Source organism: Vidua chalybeata, chromosome 5 (assembly GCF_026979565.1).
Source record: "Vidua chalybeata isolate OUT-0048 chromosome 5, bVidCha1 merged haplotype, whole genome shotgun sequence".
NCBI lineage: Eukaryota > Metazoa > Chordata > Aves > Passeriformes > Viduidae > Vidua > Vidua chalybeata.
In genome coordinates, this window is record NC_071534.1 from 70,785,838 (window position 1) to 70,808,487 (window position 22,650).

Sequence of the window (22,650 nt, forward strand, 5' to 3'; positions counted from 1 at the left end):
ATGGCTCAAAATCAAAAAATTCTCATGGATTTCCCTCTTTTTTTTTTGCCATTTTACTCCCCACAAGGATCATACCAGGAGGACAGAACTGGGAATGTGCTCCAGGACTGAGGCCTGGAGACCTTTTGGTCTCAAAGACATTGAGAGAGGAGGCCATGATTGGGTTGGGAAATTGAAAAATTGGGGAATTTGGATCTCAGGCCGCTCCCGTGCTCAGTGACCAAACTGAGGTGGCTTTTTCATCCCTGGCAAGGTTTTTGCCACGTGCCATCCATGGAATTGCCACCCACCTCTGCACCAGTGGAGCTCTGGGACTGGCAGCAGCACATCCCAGCCTGGAAATACCAGAATTCCAGGATTACTGAGGTGGGAAAAGCCCTCCCAGGCCATCCAATCCAAGCTGTGCCCCATCCCCACCTTGTCCCCAGCCCAGAGCCCCGAGTGCCACATCCAGGGATTCCTTGGACACCTCCAGGGATGGGCACTCCAAAGCTCCCTGGGCAGCCCCTGCCAATTCCTATCAACCCTTTCCATGTGGAAATTCCTGTTCTTGGAGCCGCTCCCTCTGGATTCCAGGTTGGGATGTTTTCCCTGGTTCAGATTCCCAGATCTCTCCTCCATTTCTGGTCTAAATCTGCTTTTATTTTCCACGTTTAAACATTCCCAGTGAAATCCTGCTACTTCCAAATTAAAACCCCCCTTTCCCACTGTGATTGAGATCACCCTAAATTGAGAAACCCCAAAAAGGTCCTCAGTGCTCCGAAGGAGATCCTTGCTGGATTTTAATTTTCCATTTTTCAATGAAATTGATGGATGCTCCAAAGGAGATCCTGAAGCGATTTTTCTTTTCTATTTTTTTTTTTTTTTAATAAATTGATGAAGGGGGGGAATGTTTGGAATTGTTTGCCATGGATCCCGTGCAGGGTCACACTTTGATGAACTCATCCAGCTGTACATTCCCTGGAATCCAGCTGGGCTTGGATTCACTCTGGAGATTCAAAAAGCTGAGCAGGGAACCAGGTCCCATCTCCTCATTCCTTAATTACTTTTCCAAAGATTGGGAGAAATCCCCTTCTCCCAGTCCACATCCAAGGGGGGCTGCTCTTGTTTCCCTGGATCAGTCCTTGGGTTGCTCTGGGTATTTTTGGCTGGAAAAGGAGCAAGTTTTGGCGTGGCCATAAATAATTGAAAGGGGTCTGTGGGGAGAACCAGTTAAACCAGTAGTGGGGAGGAGGACACTTCCCCTAATCCCATTGACACCCCCGTTGTGGGGTTGGACATTCCAAGCAATGTTTCATCTCCCTGTTTTCCATAAAAAAAAGGGAGGGAGAGGGATTTTTTTGTATGGATATAGTGACAGGGCACAGGGAATGGTTTCCCACTGCCAGAGGGCAGGGATGGATGGGATCTTGGGAATTGGGAATTCCTGGCTGGGCTGGAATTGCCAGAGCAGCTGGGGCTGCCCCTGCATCCCTGGAATGTCCAGGTTGGACCCTGGGGCTGGAGCAGCCTGGGACAGGGGGAGGTGTCCCTGCCATGGCAGGGGTGGCACTGGAGGGGCTTTGGGGTCCCTTCCAACCCATTCTGGGATTCTAAACCACCTTTGTTGGGTTTTCCACGGAGCAAAGTGGGAGAGTCCAGCAAGGAAAACAACTGGGAGCACAATTCTGAACGGGAGCAAAAGCCATTTGGGGGCCAAATTTATCAAATGAGAGCTTTATCTCGAAGTGGGACTGATAAGAACCATCCCATGAGCTGGAAATCCTCAAAGCTCCACAGGGCTGAGTGAGGCCTCATGGAGCACCTTCACTTCAGCTGTTCTTGGTCCCATCTCTCATCCCAGAAAGTCATTTCTGGGTCTTTCCTGCTGCTTTCGGGGCCTCAGGAAGAACAATGGGACAGAAAAAGTGGCTGGGGGCCTTCCTGGTGTCTTTCCAGAGGTGTTTTGGGATCAGAAAACGCTGCTGGACCTTTCCCAGCTTTTATCTTATGGATGAGGTGTGGCTGCCAGGACTTTTTGCTCAATATGAAGCCAGAATTCCAGCAGATGGAAACCCTTCCCTCTCCAGAGGGGTTGGCATTCTGGGAAGTGGTGAATGCTCCTGCTTGTTTGCCTCGCCTTGCTCCCATTGATTGCTCCCAAATATTCCTGATTGCTTCAGGAGCTGAGGAGCCTGGCTCGGAAACCTCCCAAACTTGCTTCAGCACAGTTTATTTTTGTGGTTTGCACTTGGCCTCAGTTTGATGTTCCCCCCTTCTGGTTGTTTTTGTGGGTTTTTTTGTTTTTGGTTTTTTTTTTTGTGACAATTAAAGAACTCATTTTGTTCTTCACCCCTGCCCTGAGCCTTTGATGGAGCATGTTTGGCTCCGGGGTTTGGGAATAAAGGCACGGAATTGTTCAGCTCCAGGTGTTCCTATCACACCTGTCAAGAGCCCAGCATAAAAATTCCACATGGCCCAAGCTCAGATCCATAAGGAAAAGTCACCCATCCCAACATTTATGGACAGGGACACTCCCACCATCCCAGGCTGCTCCAGCCCCAGTGTCCAGCCTGGCCTGGGACATTCCAGGGATGCAGGGGCAGCCCCAGCTGCTCTGGCAATTCCAGCCCAGTCAGGAATTCCCAATTCCCAAGATCCCATCCATCGCTGCCCTCTGGCAGTGGGAGCCATTCCCTGTGTCCTGTCCCTGCAGGCCTTGTCCCCAGTCCCTCTGCAGCTCTCCTGGAGCCCCTTTAGGGCCTGGAATGTGCTGGAAGCTCTCCCTGGATCCTTCTCCTCTCCAGGTGAGCACCCCCAGCTCTCCCAGCCTGGCCCCAGCCCTGCAGCAGCTCCATGGATTCCTCTGGATTTACTCCAGCAGCTCCACATCCTTCTGCTGTAGGGTGTCCCCAAGTGCCACATCTCCACCTCTTTCCAACCCCTGCAGGGTTAAACCCTGCTGGACCTGAACTCCTTGTCCTGCAGCATTTTGGGCAGCTGGAGCCCAAATCCTGTGGGGAATTGTGTTGGAGCTGCACAAAGACCTCCTGATTGCCCCGCTCCGGGTTTGGGAGTGGATTCAGTTGCTGAATGCAGATCCAATTGCAATTAAGCCCATTCAGCTCCCTAATGAGCCATTCAGGGCTTTAGGAGGTTTATAGGGTTTAATTAGGCTCAGTTGTCAAGCCTGAGTTTATGGAGTGCTCCTCTGAAGCCTGGGATGAGCATCAATCCCTAAAACTGGAGTCATCCCGGAGAGCTTGGAGGCAAAAATGATGTCAAGGGGAGGAAAAATTGTGGATATTTATGGACAGGAAGCAGTTAATTCCTGGGGTTTTCTGCTGGAGTGGGGGAACATCAGCTCAAGTGATTTCCCTGCAGGCTCAGGCCGGGAAGAGCAAAATTCCACCTCTCCCAACTTCCAAACCCGTGGATATTTGAACACCTGGAAGCTGATGGGTGATTTAAATCTCTTCTAGCAGCTGTTTGAGGCTCTCATTTATTAATGGGGCTCTGCTGATCCTTTGGCCTCACCTGGAGCCAGGTGGGGCTGGGATTCCCTGGAATTTTTTTCCATCTCAAGCCAATGCATTCCTGTTCACCCTGGAGGCTCCTGGTTTTTCCTTTTCCTCTGTCCTTGACCTTTTTGGCCCGTTTAGCTCCTGGCCAGAGGATCTTTAGGGCTGGATGGGACCCACCAGGGTGAGATCTGCTCTTCATCAGCTCTGGAATTCCCAGCACCCCGGGCACGGAAATCCTCGGTGCAGATCTCCTACTCCAAGCAGGAAAACTGCTGGGTTTTTGGGATGTGGGGTCTCTAATACATCCTATTTTTTTTTTTTTTTCCTGAGCTGAAATCTCCTCTCTTTGTGTGGTGGGAGCTCCACGGGTGGCTGGATTGGGGTTTTCCCAGTGGCTGGAATCTGCCTTGGGGTGCAGCTCCAGATTTGGCTACAGAAGGTGGCTGGAGCTGAGGGGAGAACTGAGATTTATTCCCAGGATTCTGTCTGGAGCCAGGGGTGAGAACTCAGATTTATTCCCAGGATCCTGTTTGGAGCCAGGGGTGAGAACTCAGATTTATTCCCAGGATCCTGTTTGGAGCTGAGGGGAAAACTCAGATTTATTCCCAGGATCCCATCTGGAGCCAGGGGTGAGAACTCAGATTTATTCCCAGGATCCTGTCTGGAGCTGAGGGGAAAACTCAGATTTATTCCCAGGATCCCATCTGGAGCTGAGGGGAAAACTCAGATTTCTTCCTGGGATCCTGTCTGGAACCAGGGGTGAGAACTCAGATTTATTCCCAGGATCCTGTCTGGAGCTGAGGGGATAACTCAGATTTATTCCTGGGATCCTGTTTGGAACCAGTGGTGAGAACTCAGATTTATTCCCAGGATCCTGTCTGGAGCTGAGGGGAGAACTCAGATTTATTCCTGGCATTCTGTTTGGATCCTGTTTGGAGCCAGTCTCCCTCCCCAGGAATCCCCATGGAATGTGTCCCACACATTCCCTGCCCATCACCCCAGAGCTTTGGGGTCACCCCAGTGTCACCAACCCAAGGAGCCAAGTGTGGTGCTTGGGTCCTTTTTGGGGTCATTTCCCAAACATTTGAACCTGCACTGCCTTCCTTGCCTCAGTTTCTCACTGTCTCCAATTCTCCATCCAGGAGACAATTCCATAGAAATCTCTGCTGTGGGGAGACGAGACAAATCAGGATTTCATTTGTGCTGTCCCCACTCGTGCCCCTCCAGCCCCCCCCCAGCAATGTCAGCCTCCCATATTTGAACCATAAATCACTTTTCCACCCCAAGCCTGGTGTTTCCCACCTGGAGCTGATACCTGGAGTTTTTATCTCCCTGGGAACAAACTTTTCCCCTTTCCCTGCGCCGGCCCCTTCCCTTGAAAACATCCCAGTCATTTTATTATCATTTTATGCCCACGAGGTAAAAATCTTTTAATGTTCCCCCTTCCCTCCCTTTCTTCCCCCCTCCACATTCCCACATCCCCTGGCCCGATCTCCCCCTCCATCCCAGCTGCCGGGGAGGAACGGGAGCTGGAAGGGGGGACCCGCCTGGAGCAGCCCCTCCTCCCGCCTCATCATTCCTTCTTTTCCCCAGCCTGTGGAAGTTTCTCCGCCGCGGATTCCCGGTGGAGGGACCCACCCCGGGACGCTCCGGGCCTGGGGGAGGAGAGGCCGGCGCCGGGTGAGCAGCAGGGTCGGTCTGTCTGTCTGTCCATGTCTGTTTGTCCGTCCTTGGGGATTTTTTTTTCCCCCCCCCGCCACTCTTCAGTCTCAGGTTGCAGTTAAAGAACTGCAGAGGGGAAGGAGGGAGAGGGGCCGGGGAGGAGGAGGAGGAGGAGGAGGAGGAGGAAGCAGCAGCAGCAGCTCCCCAGTGGGAGGATGAGGAGGAAGAGGAGGATGAGGAGCAGCAGCTCCGGATGAAGGAACTGAAGAGGGAGAGGAGCATGGGGAAGGAAGAGGAGGATGAGGAGGGAGCAGCTCCCAGTGGAGGATGAAGAAGATGAGGAGAATGAGGAGGCAGCAGATTCTGATGGGGAGGAAGAGGAGGCAGCAGCTCCTGAGGAAGAGGATGAGGAGGCAGCAGCTCCTGATGGGGGAAGATGAAGATGAGGAGGCAGCAGTTCCAGATGAGGAAAATGAGGAGGATGAGGAGAGTGAGGAGTCATCAGCTCCCTGATGGGGAGGAAGAGGAGGCAGCAGCTCCTGAGGAAGAGGAGGATGAGGAGGCAGCAGCTTCTGATGGGGGAAGATGAAGAGGATGAGGAGGCAGCAGCTCCCGGTAGGTAGGATGAAGAAGATGAAGAGGATGAGGAGGCAGCAGCTCCAGATGAGAAGGATAAGGAGGATGAGGAGGCAGCAGCTTCCAAAGGGGAGGATGAGGAAGATAAGGAGGCAGCAGTTCCAGATGAGGATGAGGAGGCAGCAGCTCCTGATGGGGGAAGATGAAGATGAGGAGGCAGCAGTTCCAGATGAGGAGAGTGAGGAGGATGAGGAGAGTGAGGAGGCAGCAGCTCCCTGATGGGGAGGAAGAGGAGGATGACAAGGAAGCAGCTGTGGATGAGGAGGATGAGGAAGCACTGCATGGGGACACTGGGGAGGAAGAAGAGGTTGAGGAGCAGCAGCTCCCAGTGGGGAGGATGAGGAGGATGAAGAGGATGAGGAGGATGAAGCAGCCCCAGCTTCCCCCTGTGCTGCACAGTTTGAACCCCTTGCTGTCCCAGAAGGGCCCGGGGTGCCCCAAACCTGTCTGAAGCTGGAATTTTGGGATGACTTTTCACCTCCCCTGGTGGGACGTGGCTCAGGGGCAGCAGGGAGCGCTTGGGAGGGAGATTCCAGAGCATCCTGGAATATCCAGGGTTGGGAGGGACCCACAAGGGTCACCAAAGTCCCACTCCTGGTCCTGCCCAGGACAATCCCAAAATCCCACCATGTTCCTGAGAGTGTTGCCCAAATGCTCCTTGAGCTCTGTTGGCATTGCCAGAGTTCCCATGGTTTTGTTTTGGGGTATTTTGAGGTGTTTTTGGGAAGAAGCCAATTCTTGTTGCTCCTTTGATGCATCCAGGGGGTGTGAGCGTGGAGTGGGCAGAATCTGATCCCGGAAAACTTCCCCCCAGTGGGATAAGGAGATGGATTTTTCCTCGGATCTTGTTCTGTGCGAGGTGGCTAAAAGCAGGCCCTGGATCAAAGCTGGGACAACAACAGAGCAAATCCCCTGGAAATGGTTATAATTCCAACAAAATGGATATTCTGGTGGGATGTGGGAGAAGCAGCAGGAGGGGTTGGTCTGGGGCCATTCCTGGCTGGGGAACTCACAAATTCCAGGGTGGAATTCTCCTTTTCTGCTGCAGGTTTGATCGTGGCAATGGATGCAGGGATTGCGTGGCTGGAATCCACATCCAGCTGCGGATTTGCTCCTTTCCCAATCCAGCTTTTCCTGCCCCAGGAGCACCAGTGGTGGTGGTGGCTGAGATCCACTCTCAATTCCCAGCTTCCCCTGTGGATGCTGGAATGATATTCCACAAATTTCATTTTGATTCACAATTTTTTTTTTTTCTTTTTGGCTGCTCTCCATCGTGGGCCAAAAATAACGGGAATTCTGCTGCAATCAGGAATTGCAGGGAAGTGCTTTTCATCCAGGGAGAGGAGGAAATCAGCCACCAGGGAATGATTCCTGGAATGTCTCAGAAGTCTTTGAGGTTTGCAGGAACTGCTTCCTGTGGTCACTGCACCTGGGAGGAGGAACAGGAAAGGGACAGGGAATGTTGGGGCTTCCCAATTTTCCTGCAGCTCCAAGGATCCTCGGGAAGGGCTGGAGGTTGTGTTTGGAGAGTTGGCACAGGGATTTGGGGACACGTCCTGGCTCTTTCAGGTGGCATTTGGTCCTTTTTGAGTGTCACTGGATTTTTGGGATCACTGGGTTCTTGGTCCTTGTTGAGTGTCCCTGGAATTTTGGGATCACTGGATTTTTTGGTGTCGCTTGGTCCTTTTTGGGTGTCACTGAATTTTTTGGGATCACTGGGGTTTTGGGTGTCATTTTCTCCTTTTTGGGTGTCATTAGGTCATTTTGGGGATCACTGGAATTTTGGGATCACTGGATTTTTGGATGTCATTTCATTCTTTCTGACTGTCACTGGAATTATGGGATCACTGGGTTTTTGGGTGTCATTTGGTCCTTTCTGGGTGTCACTGAATTTTTGGGATCACTGAGGTTTTGGGTGTCATTTGGTCCTTTCTGGGTGTCACCGGAAATTTGGGATCACTGGGTTTTTGGGTGTCATTTGTCCTTTTTGGGGTCACTCAGTTTTCCCAAGCATGGCTTGTCTGGGAATGGGAAAACCCAGTGGAGTAGGGGATGGATGGATGGATGGATGGATGGATGGATGGATGGATGGATGGGGGATGGATGGATGGATGGGGGATGGATGGATGGATGAGGGATGGATGGATGGATGGGTGGATGGATGGGTGGATGGATGGATGGATGGATGGATGGATGGATGGATGGATGGATGGATGGAGTGTGACTCTTTGGGATTTGGGATGAGGCAGCTGCAGGTGGTGCCGAAGCTGTGGGATGTTCTCACCACAGGCCTCACCTTCCTGTGGAATTAATAACAAAATTAATGGGAAAAGTCAGAGATTTGGGTTCAGATCCTTGGCTCCAGCTCAGGGACTGGGGGATCTCTTCCTGACTGGGCAGGGAGTGCCTCTGGATCAGCCTCTCCCATTCCCTGCCCATAAATCAGGGAATCACGGAGGGATTTGTGTTGGAAGGGACTTTAAAGCCCATCCAATTCCTACCTGGCCACGGGGCGTTGGGTCAGGAGATGGGAATGTGGGAATTCCATTCCCAAACTCTCCTTGCTGCCTCCTTCCATGTCCTTATTCCAGCAAAATCGAATCTGGAGGCAGGGAAACAGCAGCAGATTCCTGCTGGGAGAGTTTCTCCTGCCCCAAACCCAGGAGGCTCCCAGGGCGTGCAGAACCTTTGGGATCTTTGTTTCCTTTGTCCCAGCTCCTGTTCCCCTCAGGAGCACTTGGAAATGTGAATAACCTGGAAAAGTTCCAGCTGGAGGAAGCGGAGCGGTGCAACCCTGGCTGACAGCCAGGCAATCTCTTCATCCATCACTTTCCAACCCTTTCTTTTCCCCTTTTTTTAACCCCCACCTCCTTCAAATCCAACGATTTTCCCACAAATCCCCACCTCTCCTTGGCCACGAATCCTGCTTCCCTGGAGATATTCCCTTTTTGAGAATGTATAATCCCCTTCCACCTTTTTTAGGGGAAAACAGGTGAACAAACGTCACTCCCACGTGGCAGCAGGGTGACAAAACTGCAAATATCCCATTCTTTGTTCCATGAATCCATCTGATGAGCAGTGATTCCCAACAAAATTCCCCTTTGGAGTCGCCCACCCCAAAGCTTCACTCCTCTCCTGGGATTTCTTGCAGGAATTGGAGCTCAGGGGTGGGCACCAAATCCCTCCCTTGCTGTTTGCAGCAGCTGCACGGGCAAATCCAGCGGGTTTTTTTCCCTTCAAATTGTGCTTCTTGGAGAGGGAGGAAGGTTCTGCCTAGAGATGATCTTCCCAAGAAACACCCAGCTGGAATTTTCTGCTTGGAAAAACCTCTAAATTTAGCTTAAAAAGGTGTTTTTAATGTGAAAATCTGATTTGTGGGGAAGTCATCATGGAGCAGGATAAAGGAGAGGAGGGTCTGGATGTCAATCCCAGGACTCACCAGGTGTTTTCCTGCTTTTCCCCTGGATGATTCCAAGCTGAAATCCTCCATCCCAAACTCCTGGAACATTCATTGTCACAGGAATCTTAGAGGGACTCCTTATTCTCATTAATCCCTGGTGTTAATTGGAATGAAATCCCTGGAAAAGAACAAAGCTGGATGAAGCCATTGAGATTTTTTTTTTTTTTTTTCCCTGAATCCATAATTTCCACCTTGGAACTTGTCCACGCTTCCCTGGGAACAGGTGAGGCTCAGAGCAGGAGAAGAACTTTTGATTGCCCATTGAAAAAGAATAAAATTCCTTTTGGCAGCACCACTTCTGCTCCACAGGGAGAATTCCCTGTTTTCCAGAGGGGGAATTCTGCAGCAGTTTTGGGAGTCATTAAACCACCAGCAATAACCAAAATTCCAGACTCCTCTGGCATGGTGGGCTGGATCCTCAAGGAAGTTCATCCTGGATTTAGGGTTGATCAGGGTTGGATGCAGGTGATTCCTGATCTTCCTGGCCTTTTCTCCCAGATTAATTGAAGTGGGAAGTCTCTCCTGCTTTTGTCCCACCACCAATATTCCCATTTGGGCTTCATTGCCTCAGGTGGATGTTGGGAAAGGAGGGGCAAAGCTGAACTCTCAGCGTTAGCAAAGAAATTAAGGAATTCAAGGATTTGTGGATTTCAATCCCAATTTTCCAAGCCAAGAGGAGCCTTTTTAGCTGGAGAAAAGCTTTTCCTGGCACTGAGGGTGTGTGGGAGCATCACCCTCAGGTGGCTCCAGCTCCAACCTCTTTCCCTCTGCAGGTGAGGGACTCTCCAGGCTCTGTGCTGACTTCCAGGAATTCCCAGGAGCTGCTTCCCGAGGGAAATGTTGTGTTTCCAGATCCTTGTCCTGGCGGTGGCCACGGGGCCCTTCCGAGCTGGGGCTGCTCATGAAGGTGAGTGACAAGTGACACCTGGGTCACCACAGGTGCAGCACCTGGGACGTTTCGGGGAGGAAAATCCCTTTTCCAAGCAGATTTTCCTGCTTCTGGCATGGATCCACACATGGAACTGCCGGGGTGGGGCTGTGGTGCCTTTAATTCCTGTGCAGGATCCTCTTTAGTTTGGGATCATGGGGATAACAGAGCACCTCCAAAGGAATTCAGGGCCTGAATTCCTGCCCTGGGATTTATGGAGAAATCAGGGCTCTGCTCAGTGTCCTGCCTCTGTTCCAGCTCCTGCTCCAGAGGAAAGTGGGGAGAGAGGGAAAACAAACCCCACCCTGATTCTTCCTCTGAATTCCAAGACCTGGTTCCAGCAACCACACAGGAAATGGGAGAGGAAAAACCTCAAGGAAGCCTTGAATCCTTCTGGTTTTTAGGGAGTTGGGATGGCACAAGGATTCACCTCTCCAGCTCCATGCAAGCCCACAAAGAGCTTTTGGGGATGAGGGCCTGGATCCAAAAAGCAGGAGGAAAAAGAATTCCAGGGAAGAGCCTCATGGATGACCCAGGGTGTATTTTTGGTCTTGGAGAGGGAGATCCATGGGACCATCCTGCAGAGCAAATCCAGAGCTCCCAGGCTGGGTAGGATCCTCCTTTTCCCAAGAACCCCCAGGTTTGGAGGTGCAGATCCACCTAAATCCATTAAAATCAACAAGGAGTTAATGGAATCTTCAGCGTCAGCTTGGAAATTAACTTGATTAAGCTGCTGTCCATCAATTAACCAAGGAACTCGACTCTAATGCTGTTTAATTCCAGGCTGGGAGCGGGGCAATAAATCAACGTTTGGAGATGTCTCTGGCAAAGCCATGATGGATGGAACGGGATTGTTCTGGAGGTGCATGGAAAATTCCAACTCCAGTCCTATCCCCCTGTGATTAATAGAGCTGTCCGGGGTGGGATTTCCTCAGAAGGTACCAATCCAAATATCTTTAGCATCCCACATTTCCCATGACAGCTCCAGGTGCCTGATCCAAGCAGGAATTCCGAGGTTTTGGGAAATTTTTGCCCAAAAAAAAAACAAAAAAAACCACCAAAAAACCAACCAAAACTAACAGGAAAGCCCCCAGATTGAGCTGGGATTGTCATGTTTATAGGGGAAAGGGTGCCATCCCACCCTTTTGGAATCCCATATTTGCTGTTTTCCTCCTCCTTATCCCTGGATGCAGATGAGGGTGGGGTGAGGAAGACTCTGAAAAATCAGGATGGATGGAGGAAGCTCTCTGGGAAATTGGGATGAGGCAGCAAAGACCCCTCTGATACTGATTTAGAGGATGTTTTCCAAATCAGGGCCAAAAAAGCAGGAAATCCTGCACTTCCTGGATTAGCTCCAAGAGGTGGACAGTTCTGGATTTTGTTGGGAATTTCTTGTGGGAATACAGGGTGTGGTTACCCTGAGAAGCTGCTGAAGGATTTCCACCAGTCCTAAGGATGGAGGCCGGGACTGGGATTTGCTTCCCTCCATCTTTCTGGGGGAACAGGGACATCAAAACCCCAAAGCTGAGGAAAAGGAACGGATCCAAAATAGAAGCAGCAGCTGGGAAAGGAGCTCGTGGTGATCCATGAGCTGAGCTGCTTCCAAACACCCCGGACAGGGAGATCTCTGGGAAGGAAAATTGAAATAATTGTCTCCTATTTTTCCTCAAGGAAAAGTGCTTTATATTCCAAATTTAACCCAAAAAAAAGAGCCAATCCCTATCTTCCTGCAGCAAACAGAGTTATGTTGGGAAGAATTCAGGGTCAGGAGCAAAAAGAAGGATGAAAACCCCAAAATCCTTGGATAACATCCATCTACAGCTGGAAAATGATCCCTTCTCCTGCTGGTGGCCAAAGAGGATTGATCAGGGACACAGCAAGGAAGGACAGCACAAAACCCAAATATTTCCAGGCCCTTTAGGGGTCCTGCTGGTAGGAATGGGATAAAAATCCAGGGAATTTAAGAGGTCAGGCTAGAACGGGTTTTCCATGTGCAGCAGAATCCTGGGAAACACACCCAGCTCCTCTCCCTGGAAACCAGGACAGATTCTCCAGCCTGCTTGGAGCGAGTTGGGGCTCCAGAGCTGCAGGTGGAAGTCAAGGATGGGTAAAATCCAAAATGACCCAAAATGGGGAAAAAAAAAAAAAATAGGGGACAAGGTTGAGCCCAATCCCGGTGAGGAAGATCCAACCCCTCTCCTCCAGCAGGGTCTGGAATAACTGCCTGCAAAGGAGAGAAATTCCAAGGAAAATACAAATTTTCCATATCCCTTGCAGAGTCTTCATGAGTTTAAGCATCCCTCAAAGTCATGAGGTTCCTGTCCATGAAATGGATTTATGGAATGCCTAAAAAATACGGAATTCAGTTGGGAGGGAACACTGGGAAGGGGAAAATGCCTTGCTGTTGGTTAAGGAAATTTCCCTGTACTCCTGTCCCTTCCCTTCCATCAGAGCTGTCGTGGGACAGTTTGGAAAACCACTCCAATTGTTCATGGTTTGCACAAAATTCTGCTCATGCCCAGGTTTGGGTGGTCCCACATCTCCATTGGTGTCCCTGATATGAATCCCAGGATGGTTGATGGGATGGCAGAGCTGCCACATTCCCAAATTTCAGTTATGGGTGGCTCAGGGGTCTGTGTGTGGCTCTGGAAATGTGGAATCCCCAGGCTTGGGATTCCACTCTGGAATTCCCTTGCTCCCAGTGTCCTACACACCTGATGCTTTGATGGAGCTGGGATTTGGGGTTTGTGCTGAAAATCATGGAATAGTTGGAGATGGAAGGGGCCTTTTAAAGGTGATTGAGTCCAATCCTGCCATGGACAGGGACCTTCCACTATCCCAGGTCATCCTGGCCTTGGACACTTCCCAGGATGGGGCATCTCTGGATGAGCAACTTCTCCTGGGTCAGAACATCCAAATGAGGAGGAAATTAAGGAGAACACAACACTCTGGGAAGCACCTAAACATGGTCTCTCCATCTCTTTCCCTTCAGTATCCTGGGAATTCAGGTGGCTCTGGGGGGTTTCCCTCATTCCGTGGTGTGGCATGAGCCCCCCTGTCCCTCTTGTCCCCCAGCCTGCAGGACAGCAGAGGTGGCCAAGGTTCTGTTCCTCGTGGGGCAGTCGGAGGCTGCAGGGAAGGAGAACTCACGGCTGCTCCAGGATTTCATCGGGAGCGTGGCCAGGTCCTTCGAGAACGCGGAGATGGGAAGAGGAGGAGTCCAGCTGGGCCTGGCTCTGTATGGGGAGACACCAAGGTGGGTCTGACCATCCTCCTGCAGCCACTCCTGGACTCCTGGAATCCAGCTCATGGATGAAAAGCTTCTGCAGCTCTGGGGAACCTCTGAGCAAGAGTTGAACCCTCAGCAGAGTCATCCAGAGGTGCTTGGCCACCGGGAATTCTTTCAGGGCAGGAAGGATGGGTTTAACGTTCAAATTCCAAGTTTTAGATCCTGGGTTGTGGTACCACAGTCTGGAGCTCGTTCCCTGCACTCCCCTGACCACTGTGAGGAGAACTTCTTGGCATGTGTTAAATCCATGGAGTGGTTTGGGTGGGAAGGGACCTTAAAGAGCATTTCATTCCAGCTTTCACGAGCAGGGACACCTTCCCCTATCCCAGGGTGCTCCAAGCCCCGTCCAGCCTGGCCTAGTGTCACCAGATGACACAAGGAAAAAGGACGCACCACAGCTTTGGTCACGATGAAGAGACTAATTTATTTCCTCTGACTCCAATCTTTTATAGTTCTCAAAAGGTGCCAGTGGATTGGAGGGTGAACGTGCCACCTCTCCAACGACACTGGACAAACTTACCTGTACATCAAATTTCTCCACCTCTATGAAAGAATGCAAAACAATAGGTTGTTTACAGAAAGTTGTGTGAGAAAGTTCTCTACAAGAATGTAAACTCAGAAGGCTTTAGAAAACTCTTAAAAATCAAGGCGACAGCCTAGGACGCTTCCAGGGATCCAGGGGCAGCCACAGCTTCTCTGGGCAACTGGAAACTAAATGTCAACATTATTGCTGGTTGTGACCATTTTCAGCGCGTCCCTTGCTCTTTATTCCCCCATCTCTCATTGCCAGGATGAGTGTTGAGCTCACGGATTACGTGACCATCAAAGAAACGCTGGATGCAGTTCAGGATCTCTCCTTCCAAGGCAGCAGCCTCCAAACAGGCTCAGCCCTGGCTTTTGCAGCTCAGGCCTTGGCACCCAAGGACACCCTGAGAGAGGAGGCAGCCAAGGTGGGTGAGCTGCTGGGGTGTTGTCCAGGGAGCAGCTGGGTCATCCCAGAATCCTGGAATGGTTTGGGTCGGAAGGGAATTCAAAGTTCATCCAGTGGCACCCCTCTGCCGTGGGTGGGGAGACCTTCCACTGCCCCAGGCTGCTCCAAGCCCCATCCAACCTGGCCTTGGACACTTCCAGAGATCCAGGGACAGCCACAGCTGCTCTGGGAATTCCATTCCAGGGCCTCCCCACCCTTCCAGCCAGGAATTCCTTCCCAAGATCCCATCCATCCCTGGCCTCTGGCAGTGGGAAGCCGTTCTCCCTTTGTCCTGTCGCTCCATGATCTTGCAAGTTGTCCCTCTCCACAGGGAAGAATTCTTTCCTAGTATCCAATCCACACCTAGTCCTCCCTTAGGAGCTGCTCATGAGGACTTGTAGGGATGAATCCTCTCCCTGTGCTGGCAGGATTTCCTCCTGGAGTTCCTGCCCCAAGCAGAGATGAGACACAAGGGCAGGAGGGCCCTGCAGAGAAGATCCTCAGAGGAGCAGCTCATGGGAATGATTCCATGGGAGTTTCCTCACAGGTGTTGGGGTTTTTGGAGGATTTACTTCCAAGGGAGGGATTTCATTGATGCAAAAACCCCACATCTGTCACCGTGACCTCCTGATGTTGTGCCCATCTCTTCCCTGGCTCTTATCCCAACTCTTGCAGGTGGTGGTTCTGATCACGGATGGGAAATCCAGCGATTCCGTGGAAGAGGGAGCTCAGATCCTGCAGGATGGGGGGGTGACAGTGTTTGCTGTGGGTACGTGTGGCCACCAAAACCTCTGTGTGACCAACCCTTGTTCTTTTCCCTGGGGAATATTCCTGATTCACCACACCCTCTTCCTAAAAACTGCTCCCATCCCCAGGCTCAGCCTTTGGAAACCACTGCAAGTCCAGGAAAATTGTTGTGTTCTTGGATATTTTTGTTGTTGTTGCCAATAACTGATTTATTAAGTAAAAATCTGTGGTTTTGTATCTATCAAAGCCACTTGGGAATTCAGAAAATGGTTCCATAAAATGTTTTGATGTGACATTTAGAAAAAAAAAATCCACAAACAACTAAAGGTTCCACTGTTCCTCCCATCCCCAGGAGTGAAATTCCACCAGTCAAATCCTTCCCTTCCTCAAATATTTTAGGGAATGACAGGAATGGTGGTGGGGTTTCAACACAAAGAGCAACCAGGCCGATTTGAACCAGTGTGAGGTGAAAACAGAGGAAGGATTGGTTTGTTGGGTGGGTTGTTCCCCCTTTTTTGGTTCAACCACAGGAACGCCCTGGAATTTTCAAACAGCCTCCCAAAATCCCGTTGTCTGCTCAGCACAGGAATGCCTCTGTATCCAATGGGAAGGACATCCTGCTCTGTTCCTTTTCTTTTCACCTCTCAGCCCATTACCAGCACTGACACAATCTCTATGACACCTCTGGAGAAATCCTGACCTCTTTTCCCTGGTGGAAGACGCTTCCCCCATCCAGCTTGAGACTCCATTCCTTGTTCCCTCCTTTTCCTTGGCAGCACAACCCAAAATCGGTGTCAAACTCAAAGCCCAGGACGTTGCTCCCCCTTTCCAAAGCCTGCCCTGCCCCTTTGGATGGTGTTTGATGTCCTCTTTTCCTGCTCTTTCCCTCCCCTAGGGATTAAGGATGCTGACAAGAACGAGTTGGGCAGGATTGCTTCCGATCCCACTGCGGAGCACGTGCTTTACGTGGAAGATTTCCAGCTGCTCCCAAACGTGGCTCCCAAACTCTCTCGGAGGCTCTGCTTCACCGCCTCGGAGCCACCGCGTCCTGTCAAGCAGAGGGTGCAAGGTGTGTCCAGGCTCTCCCTTGATCCTGCTTTCCATCTGCTCAAACCAGTCTCTGGATGTGCTTCCATGGGGATGAACTTCCCACATCCCTCAGAGGGAGCTGGAGGGGTTGGGTGATCCTAGAGGAGCAACCAGCTCATGGAGCAGCTCTTGCTTTGGGACAGTGGCTTTATCTTGTGGCTGCCTCTCCATGGTTTGTTTAGGGATACCAGGTCCTGGGAATTTTGATGCTGGATCAAACAGAAGGAGCAGCAATGGGATGGAGCAGCATTTCTGCTCCTTGGAGTATTTCGTTGTGGGATTGTCACCGGGAATTCTGGCAGCACAGCTCGGGGTCTGGGGAAGAACTTCATTCCCTGCTGGAGATCCAAAGAGATCTCCAAAGAGATTTCCAAAGAGATCTGACACTGCGTGAATCCAGAGGTGATGGCACTGAATTCCTGCCCCTTCTTGTCTCACGAGTTCATGAGAAGCTGAGTTAAAAGCTTGGGGTAGAAATGGGGAGAACTTCACCTGAAACTTTAAAGAGTCTCTCTTTTTTTTGGCTTCTTCTGTGGTTCTGCAGCACTTCAGGGCTTCCTGTGATATTCCATGGAAAATCCAGGCTTCCTGTGACATTACATGGAGAGTCCGAGCTTCCTGGCAGATTTCTCCAGTGTCAGGAAGGAGAAGGGCAGGGGGGAGCTTCTACCCCATGCATCAACCAGGTGTTCACTGGGGAAGCGTAGCCAGAACCAATTTTGGTTTCTTGCTTTGTGCTGTCAAAAAAAACTGGCCAAAAAAAAGAGAAAAAAAAGTCCTGCTGGAGCATCTCCTGTCTGGAAACGGATCCCAAGCGTCCCTGTGCTCCCAACCTGAGCGACACCCGTGGCTTTCTCTGTGTGGAATGTGTTGACTCCATCCATGAACTTCCACACGTGGTGGAATCCAATCCAAACTCCTCCCTTTGTGTTTTTGCAGCTGAGCAGATCCTGGGCCCTCGGGAGCTGCGTGTCAGCGAGCACAGCCACAGCTCCCTGAGGCTCTCGTGGGTGGCAGCCATGGGCAGGGTGACAGGGTACAGTGTCCATGTCCACCCCTCGCTGCCACCGGGGCAGCCGGAGCCAGAGCACCAGCGGCAGGTAGGGTCATGTTCCCATTTTCCAGGGCACCAGTTGGGTTTCAGTTCCCAATGCTGGGTTTCAGTTCCCAGTGTTGGGTTTCAGTTCCCAATGTTATGGGGTCATCCCATCTTGAGGGCACAGCCCAGTTAGGAGGTCACACCATGTCCTTCAGTCATCCCGGGCACAATGGAATTGGCAGGAATTCCTGAGAGTTGAAGTGAAGGTGGAGATCCACCATGGGATCCACCAGTTTCAGTCCCCAGTGTTGGGTTTCCTTTCCCAATGTTGTGCCACAGCCTGGTTAGGAAGTGGCACCGCATCCCTCAGCTATCCCGGTCGCAACGGGATTGGCAGGAATTCCTGAGGATTGACGTGAAGGTGTGGATCCACCATGGGATCCACCAGTTTCAGTCCCCAGTGTTGGGTTTCCTTTCCCAAAGTTGTGGGGTCATTCCATGTTGATGCCACAGCCTGGTTAGGAGGTCACACCACATCCCTCAGCCATCCTGGGCACAGAGGGATTGGCAGGAATTCCTGAGGGCTGAAGTGAAGGTATGGATCCACCGTGGGTGTGGATCCACCGTGGGATCCACCAGTTTCAGTTCACAAAGCTGGGGGTTCATCCTGTGTTGAGGGCACAGCCTGGTTAGGAGGTCACACCACGTCCCTCAGCCATCCCGGCCACAGTGGGATTGGCAGGAATTCCTGGGATTCACCAGTTACAATTCCCAGTGTTGGGTTTCAACTCCCAGTGTTGGGGGGTCATGCTTGGTTAGGAGGTGGCACCCAATCTTCCCAATATCCAATCTTTTCTCTCCTTATCTTTATGATGCCACCACTCAATCCCATCCAGCCTCCTTGACAGCATCTCCTCCTCCTCCTCCTGCTGCCCGAGTTGTTCATTTTGGTAAGATCTCCGTGGATTTTGGGATTTTCCACGTCCTTGTGTGAGCGATGCTGCTGCGTGCTCCAGCTCATCCCACACCACACGAAGTTTGGGAGTTAGACTGAAGGGTAGGAGATACTTGCCCTAAAAGCTTTGATTCCTAATAATAGAACAAAGCTATGAAAGCTTAAATTATTTAGGTGAAGATTATTAATTGTATTAATTATTAAAATTGTATTTAACTGGAATGATCATCTTTGGCAGCTTCTGTATTTTCCCTGTTATTATGAGATCCTGACGTTCTGTTTCCATCTCTTGCCCTCAGGTTACATCAAAATTTCCTTCTCTGAGCTTAAAAGGAACTTTCTTGGTTGTTTTTCCTTCATTTTCTTCAAAGGAATTTGAGATCACTCTTACCCGTAATGCACTCTCCATGTTTTATTTCCTGGGCTATTCCATGGGTTATTCCATGGGCTGTTCCACAATTTGAGGATCACAACCTCTGGCTGAGGGTTTTAAGAGGCTTCCTGCTCATGGGAAGTCACCTTGAGCAGGTGTGGAAGGTGACCTGATGTTCTGCTGTGGGTGTAACGGTGTCCCTTGTCCCCATGTGTGCCAGATGGAGGTGGATGGGGACACAACCACGGTGCTGGTGACAGATCTGAAGCCCAGCACCAAATACGTGCTCACGGTGAGGGCCAGCTATGGAGGGACCCTCGGGGAGCCGGCAGCCACCAAAGGGAAAACAAGTGAGTGTCCCCTGGGCCAGCCCTGTGGAAAACACCCACCCCAAAGCTGGAGAGGAGGGAGGGATGGATGGATGGATGGATGGTGGGATGGATGGAGGAATGGTGGATGAATGGATAATGGCATGGTGGGATGGATGGATGGATGGACTGACGGATGGACGGACGGATGGAGGAATGGATGGAGAAATGGATAGTTGCATGATGGATGGATGGTGGCATGGTGGGATGGATGGATGGATGGAGGAATGGTGGATGAATGGATAATGACATGGTGGGATGGATGGATGGATGGATGGATGGATGGATGGATGGATGGACTGACAGATGGATGGTGGATGGATGGATGGATGGATGGATGATGGATGGATGGACTGACAGATGGATGGTGGATGGATGGATGGATGGTGGGATGGATGGAGGAATGGTGGATGAATGGATAGTAGCATGGTGGGATGGATGGATGGATGGACTGACGGATGGACGGACGGATGGAGGAATGGATGGAGAAATGGATAGTTGCATGATGGATGGATGGTGGCATGGTGGGATGGATGGATGGATGGAGGAATGGTGGATGAATGGATAATGACATGGTGGGATGGATGGATGGATGGATGGATGGATGGATGGATGGACTGACAGATGGATGGTGGATGGATGGATGGATGGATGGATGATGGATGGATGGACTGACAGATGGATGGTGGATGGATGGATGGATGGATGGTGGGATGGATGGAGGAATGGTGGATGAATGGATAGTAGCATGGTGGGATGGATGGAAGGATTGATGGATGGATGGACTGACAGATGGTGGATGGATGGATGGGTGGTGGATGGATGGAGGAATGGATAGTGGCATGGTGGGATAGATAAATGGATGGATGGATGGATGGATGGATGGATGGATGGATGGATGGATGGATGGATGGATGGAGGGAATGGTGGATGAATGGATAGTGGCATGGTGGGATGGACGGATGGATGGACGGACGGATGGATGGATGGAGGGATGGAGGGATGGATGGATGGAGGGAATGGTGGATGAATGGATAGTGGCATGGTGGGATGGATGGATGGACTGACGGACGGATGGATGGATGGATGGATGGATGGATGGATGGTGGATGGATGGATGGAGGAATGGATGGTGGCATGGTGGGATAGGTGAATGGAGGGATGGATGGATGGAGGGATGGTGGGATGGATGGAGGAATGGTGGATGAATGGATAGTGGCATGGTGGGATGGATGGATGGATGGATGGATGGATGGATGGATGGACTGATGGATGGATGGATGGATGGATAGTGGCATGGTGGGATGGATGGATAAATGGAGGGAGGAATGGATGAGGGAGGGAGGAATAGATGGTGGGATGGATAGCAGGATAGATGGATGATGGAGTGGTGGGATGGATGATGGATGGATGGATGGATGGATGGACGGACGGACTGACAGATGGATGGATGGTGGATGGATGGATAGTGGCATGGTGGGATGAATGGATAAATGGAGGGAGGAATGGGTGAGGGAGGGAGGAATAGATGGTGGGATGGATAGCAGGATAGATGGATGATGGAGTGGTGGGATGGATGGACGGACAGACTGACAGATGGATGGATGGATGATGGAGGGAGGGAGGAAGGGATGGAGGCTTGGATGGAAGGATGGATGAATAGATGGATGAATGGATTGATGAATGGATGGAGGCATGGGTTTGGAGCTTCAAAGTTTATTAGAGAAGCTCCTGTTGAGTCCTGCGGTGCAGGAAGCTCCTTGGCATTCCAAACTCCTCCAAGAGGAGCCTGGATGGGGCTGGATCCAATCCCAACCCTGGACTGTCAGCAGATTAAATCTAAGGAATTATAGAGGCGTGGTTGCACCTTGTCAAAGGATTAAAGATGGCAAACCAGGTTTATTTATATTATATAAAATTTATATTAAAATGAATGATTTCTTATGATAAATTAGTAAATAGAAAGATCTTAATCAGCATTATTCACTACACAGTAGAGAAGCTAAAACTACCAGGATATGACAGAATCATGCACTTTATCAAAGTAATTATACTGTAGTAATTATATTAAAGTAATTAAAGTAATTGTAATAAAATTAGCCAAAAAAACCACAATTTTTGAAGTAGAGATGGATGTCACTCACCCAGACCAATGTCCAGAGGCAAATCTCTTCTGCTGACCCTCAACTTTCAGGGATGTCCCCACCCAAAGCAGGAATCTCCATTCCCAAGAAGGGATATGGGGATATGTCAGGAGAACATCTGAACGTGGGACTGGACTTTCATCACCTCTGCTTTTAGGGATTTTCAGAGTTTAAGGGGTTCACTGATGTCACTCTGTTCCCTGGATGGAGCTCCAATCCTGCTTTGCCTGAGGGGTTTTGTAAAGAATTATTCCTTTCTTCCCTGCCTTTTGTTCCTCTCCGCACCCCCTGCGATGTCCGGAATTGTTTGTCTTCTTGAGGGAAGATCTCTGACAGGATGAATAAATAAAGCTCCTCAATGAGGTTTGACTCATCTGTACTTGCCAGGAAGAAGATGGAATGTCTTTATGGGTGGAAATAAAGCCATTTGATCTCTCCTCTTATTATCCCCAACACGAAGCCAGAGGCAGGAGCTATAAATCCGTCTGCCGTGGCTGGCTGGATCCAAATGGGCTCCTCTCCCTTGGAATTGTGGCCGTGGGAGCAAAGCAGGCTTTGATTCATGGCTTTGATTCCTGCTCAGTCTGCAAGAACTGCAGAGTTTCCCCTGCCCAGGGTAGATATCCTCTGCTTGTGAGAGGATATTTCAGATCCCAACACCATTCCCAGAGAAAACTCCCAAATTTTCTGCCCTGGGATGTTTTGTCCCTGTTTTCAAGTGGAAAAAGGGTTGGTAGGAGGGGGATTGTTGGTTTTAAGGAATCAGCTGAGGGAGAGTTGGTGCTTCTCCTCTTTGTGTCTCTCTGTCCCTGAAGACAAAAGATTTTTCCAAGGATCTTTTCCAGTATTCCGGCACTGCCACCTCCATTTCTGCCCTGTTTTTGTGTCCCCAAAGCTCCTGTGCCTCCAGTCACCAATTTCCGTGTGATAGAAGAAGGACTTTTCAGCCTGAAGGTGGCTTGGACACCTCCCCTGGGCAAACTGGAGGGTTACAAGATCTACATCCCCAGGGGTGAGTTTTATTGATTTTTAATTAATTTTATTAATTGTAATGAATTTTTAATTTATTTTTCTCAATTTTTCTTGGCATTTGCATTAAAAGGAGCAGCGATCCAAGGGAAGGTGCTGTTAACTCCTGGCATGACTCTGGAAAAAGTCCAGGATAGACTTTTCCAAATATTATGGTCCTTCCAGGATAGAGAAGAGTCCTTGGAAGGACTTTTCCTTGGAAGAAAAAGCTGAAGATAATGCTGTGAATTCCTTGTTTGCCCTGGCATACCCAGATGTTTTTTTCCACTCAAGTGCCTGCTCTGGTGGGAATTTGGGATGAGTTCGGGATGCCTCCCACTCCCCTCTGTGGGATCTGAGGGCTGGGACAGCACAGCCAGAATTCCAAGCAACACCACATGGATTGGGAGACACCAACCACACCCCTGAGCCACCTCCATGGTGTGAAGACCTCCCTGTGGGATTTCGCCTCGTGGAAA

General features: G+C 50.5%; 1 protein-coding gene across 3 annotated transcripts in view; it reads left to right on the plus strand.

Annotated features, from left to right (window-relative positions):
• LOC128788211 (collagen alpha-1(VII) chain-like) overlaps positions 1-22,650 on the plus strand; it is a 108,141-nt gene that overhangs the window by 8,954 nt on the left and 76,537 nt on the right. For 2 of the 3 annotated variants that reach the window (XM_053943110.1, XM_053943112.1), the window contains exons 1-3: positions 17,234-17,384; positions 18,872-19,001; positions 22,059-22,175. In XM_053943110.1, the coding sequence (XP_053799085.1) occupies positions 17,304-17,384; positions 18,872-19,001; positions 22,059-22,175 (328 nt within the window). In that variant the 5' untranslated portion in view covers positions 17,234-17,303. Of the gene's footprint in view, positions 1-5,096; positions 5,184-10,034; positions 10,169-13,264; positions 13,446-14,268; positions 14,429-15,123; positions 15,218-16,090; positions 16,265-17,223; positions 17,385-18,871; positions 19,002-22,058; positions 22,176-22,650 lie in introns of those variants that run through there. The other variant, XM_053943109.1, reaches the window with a different exon arrangement.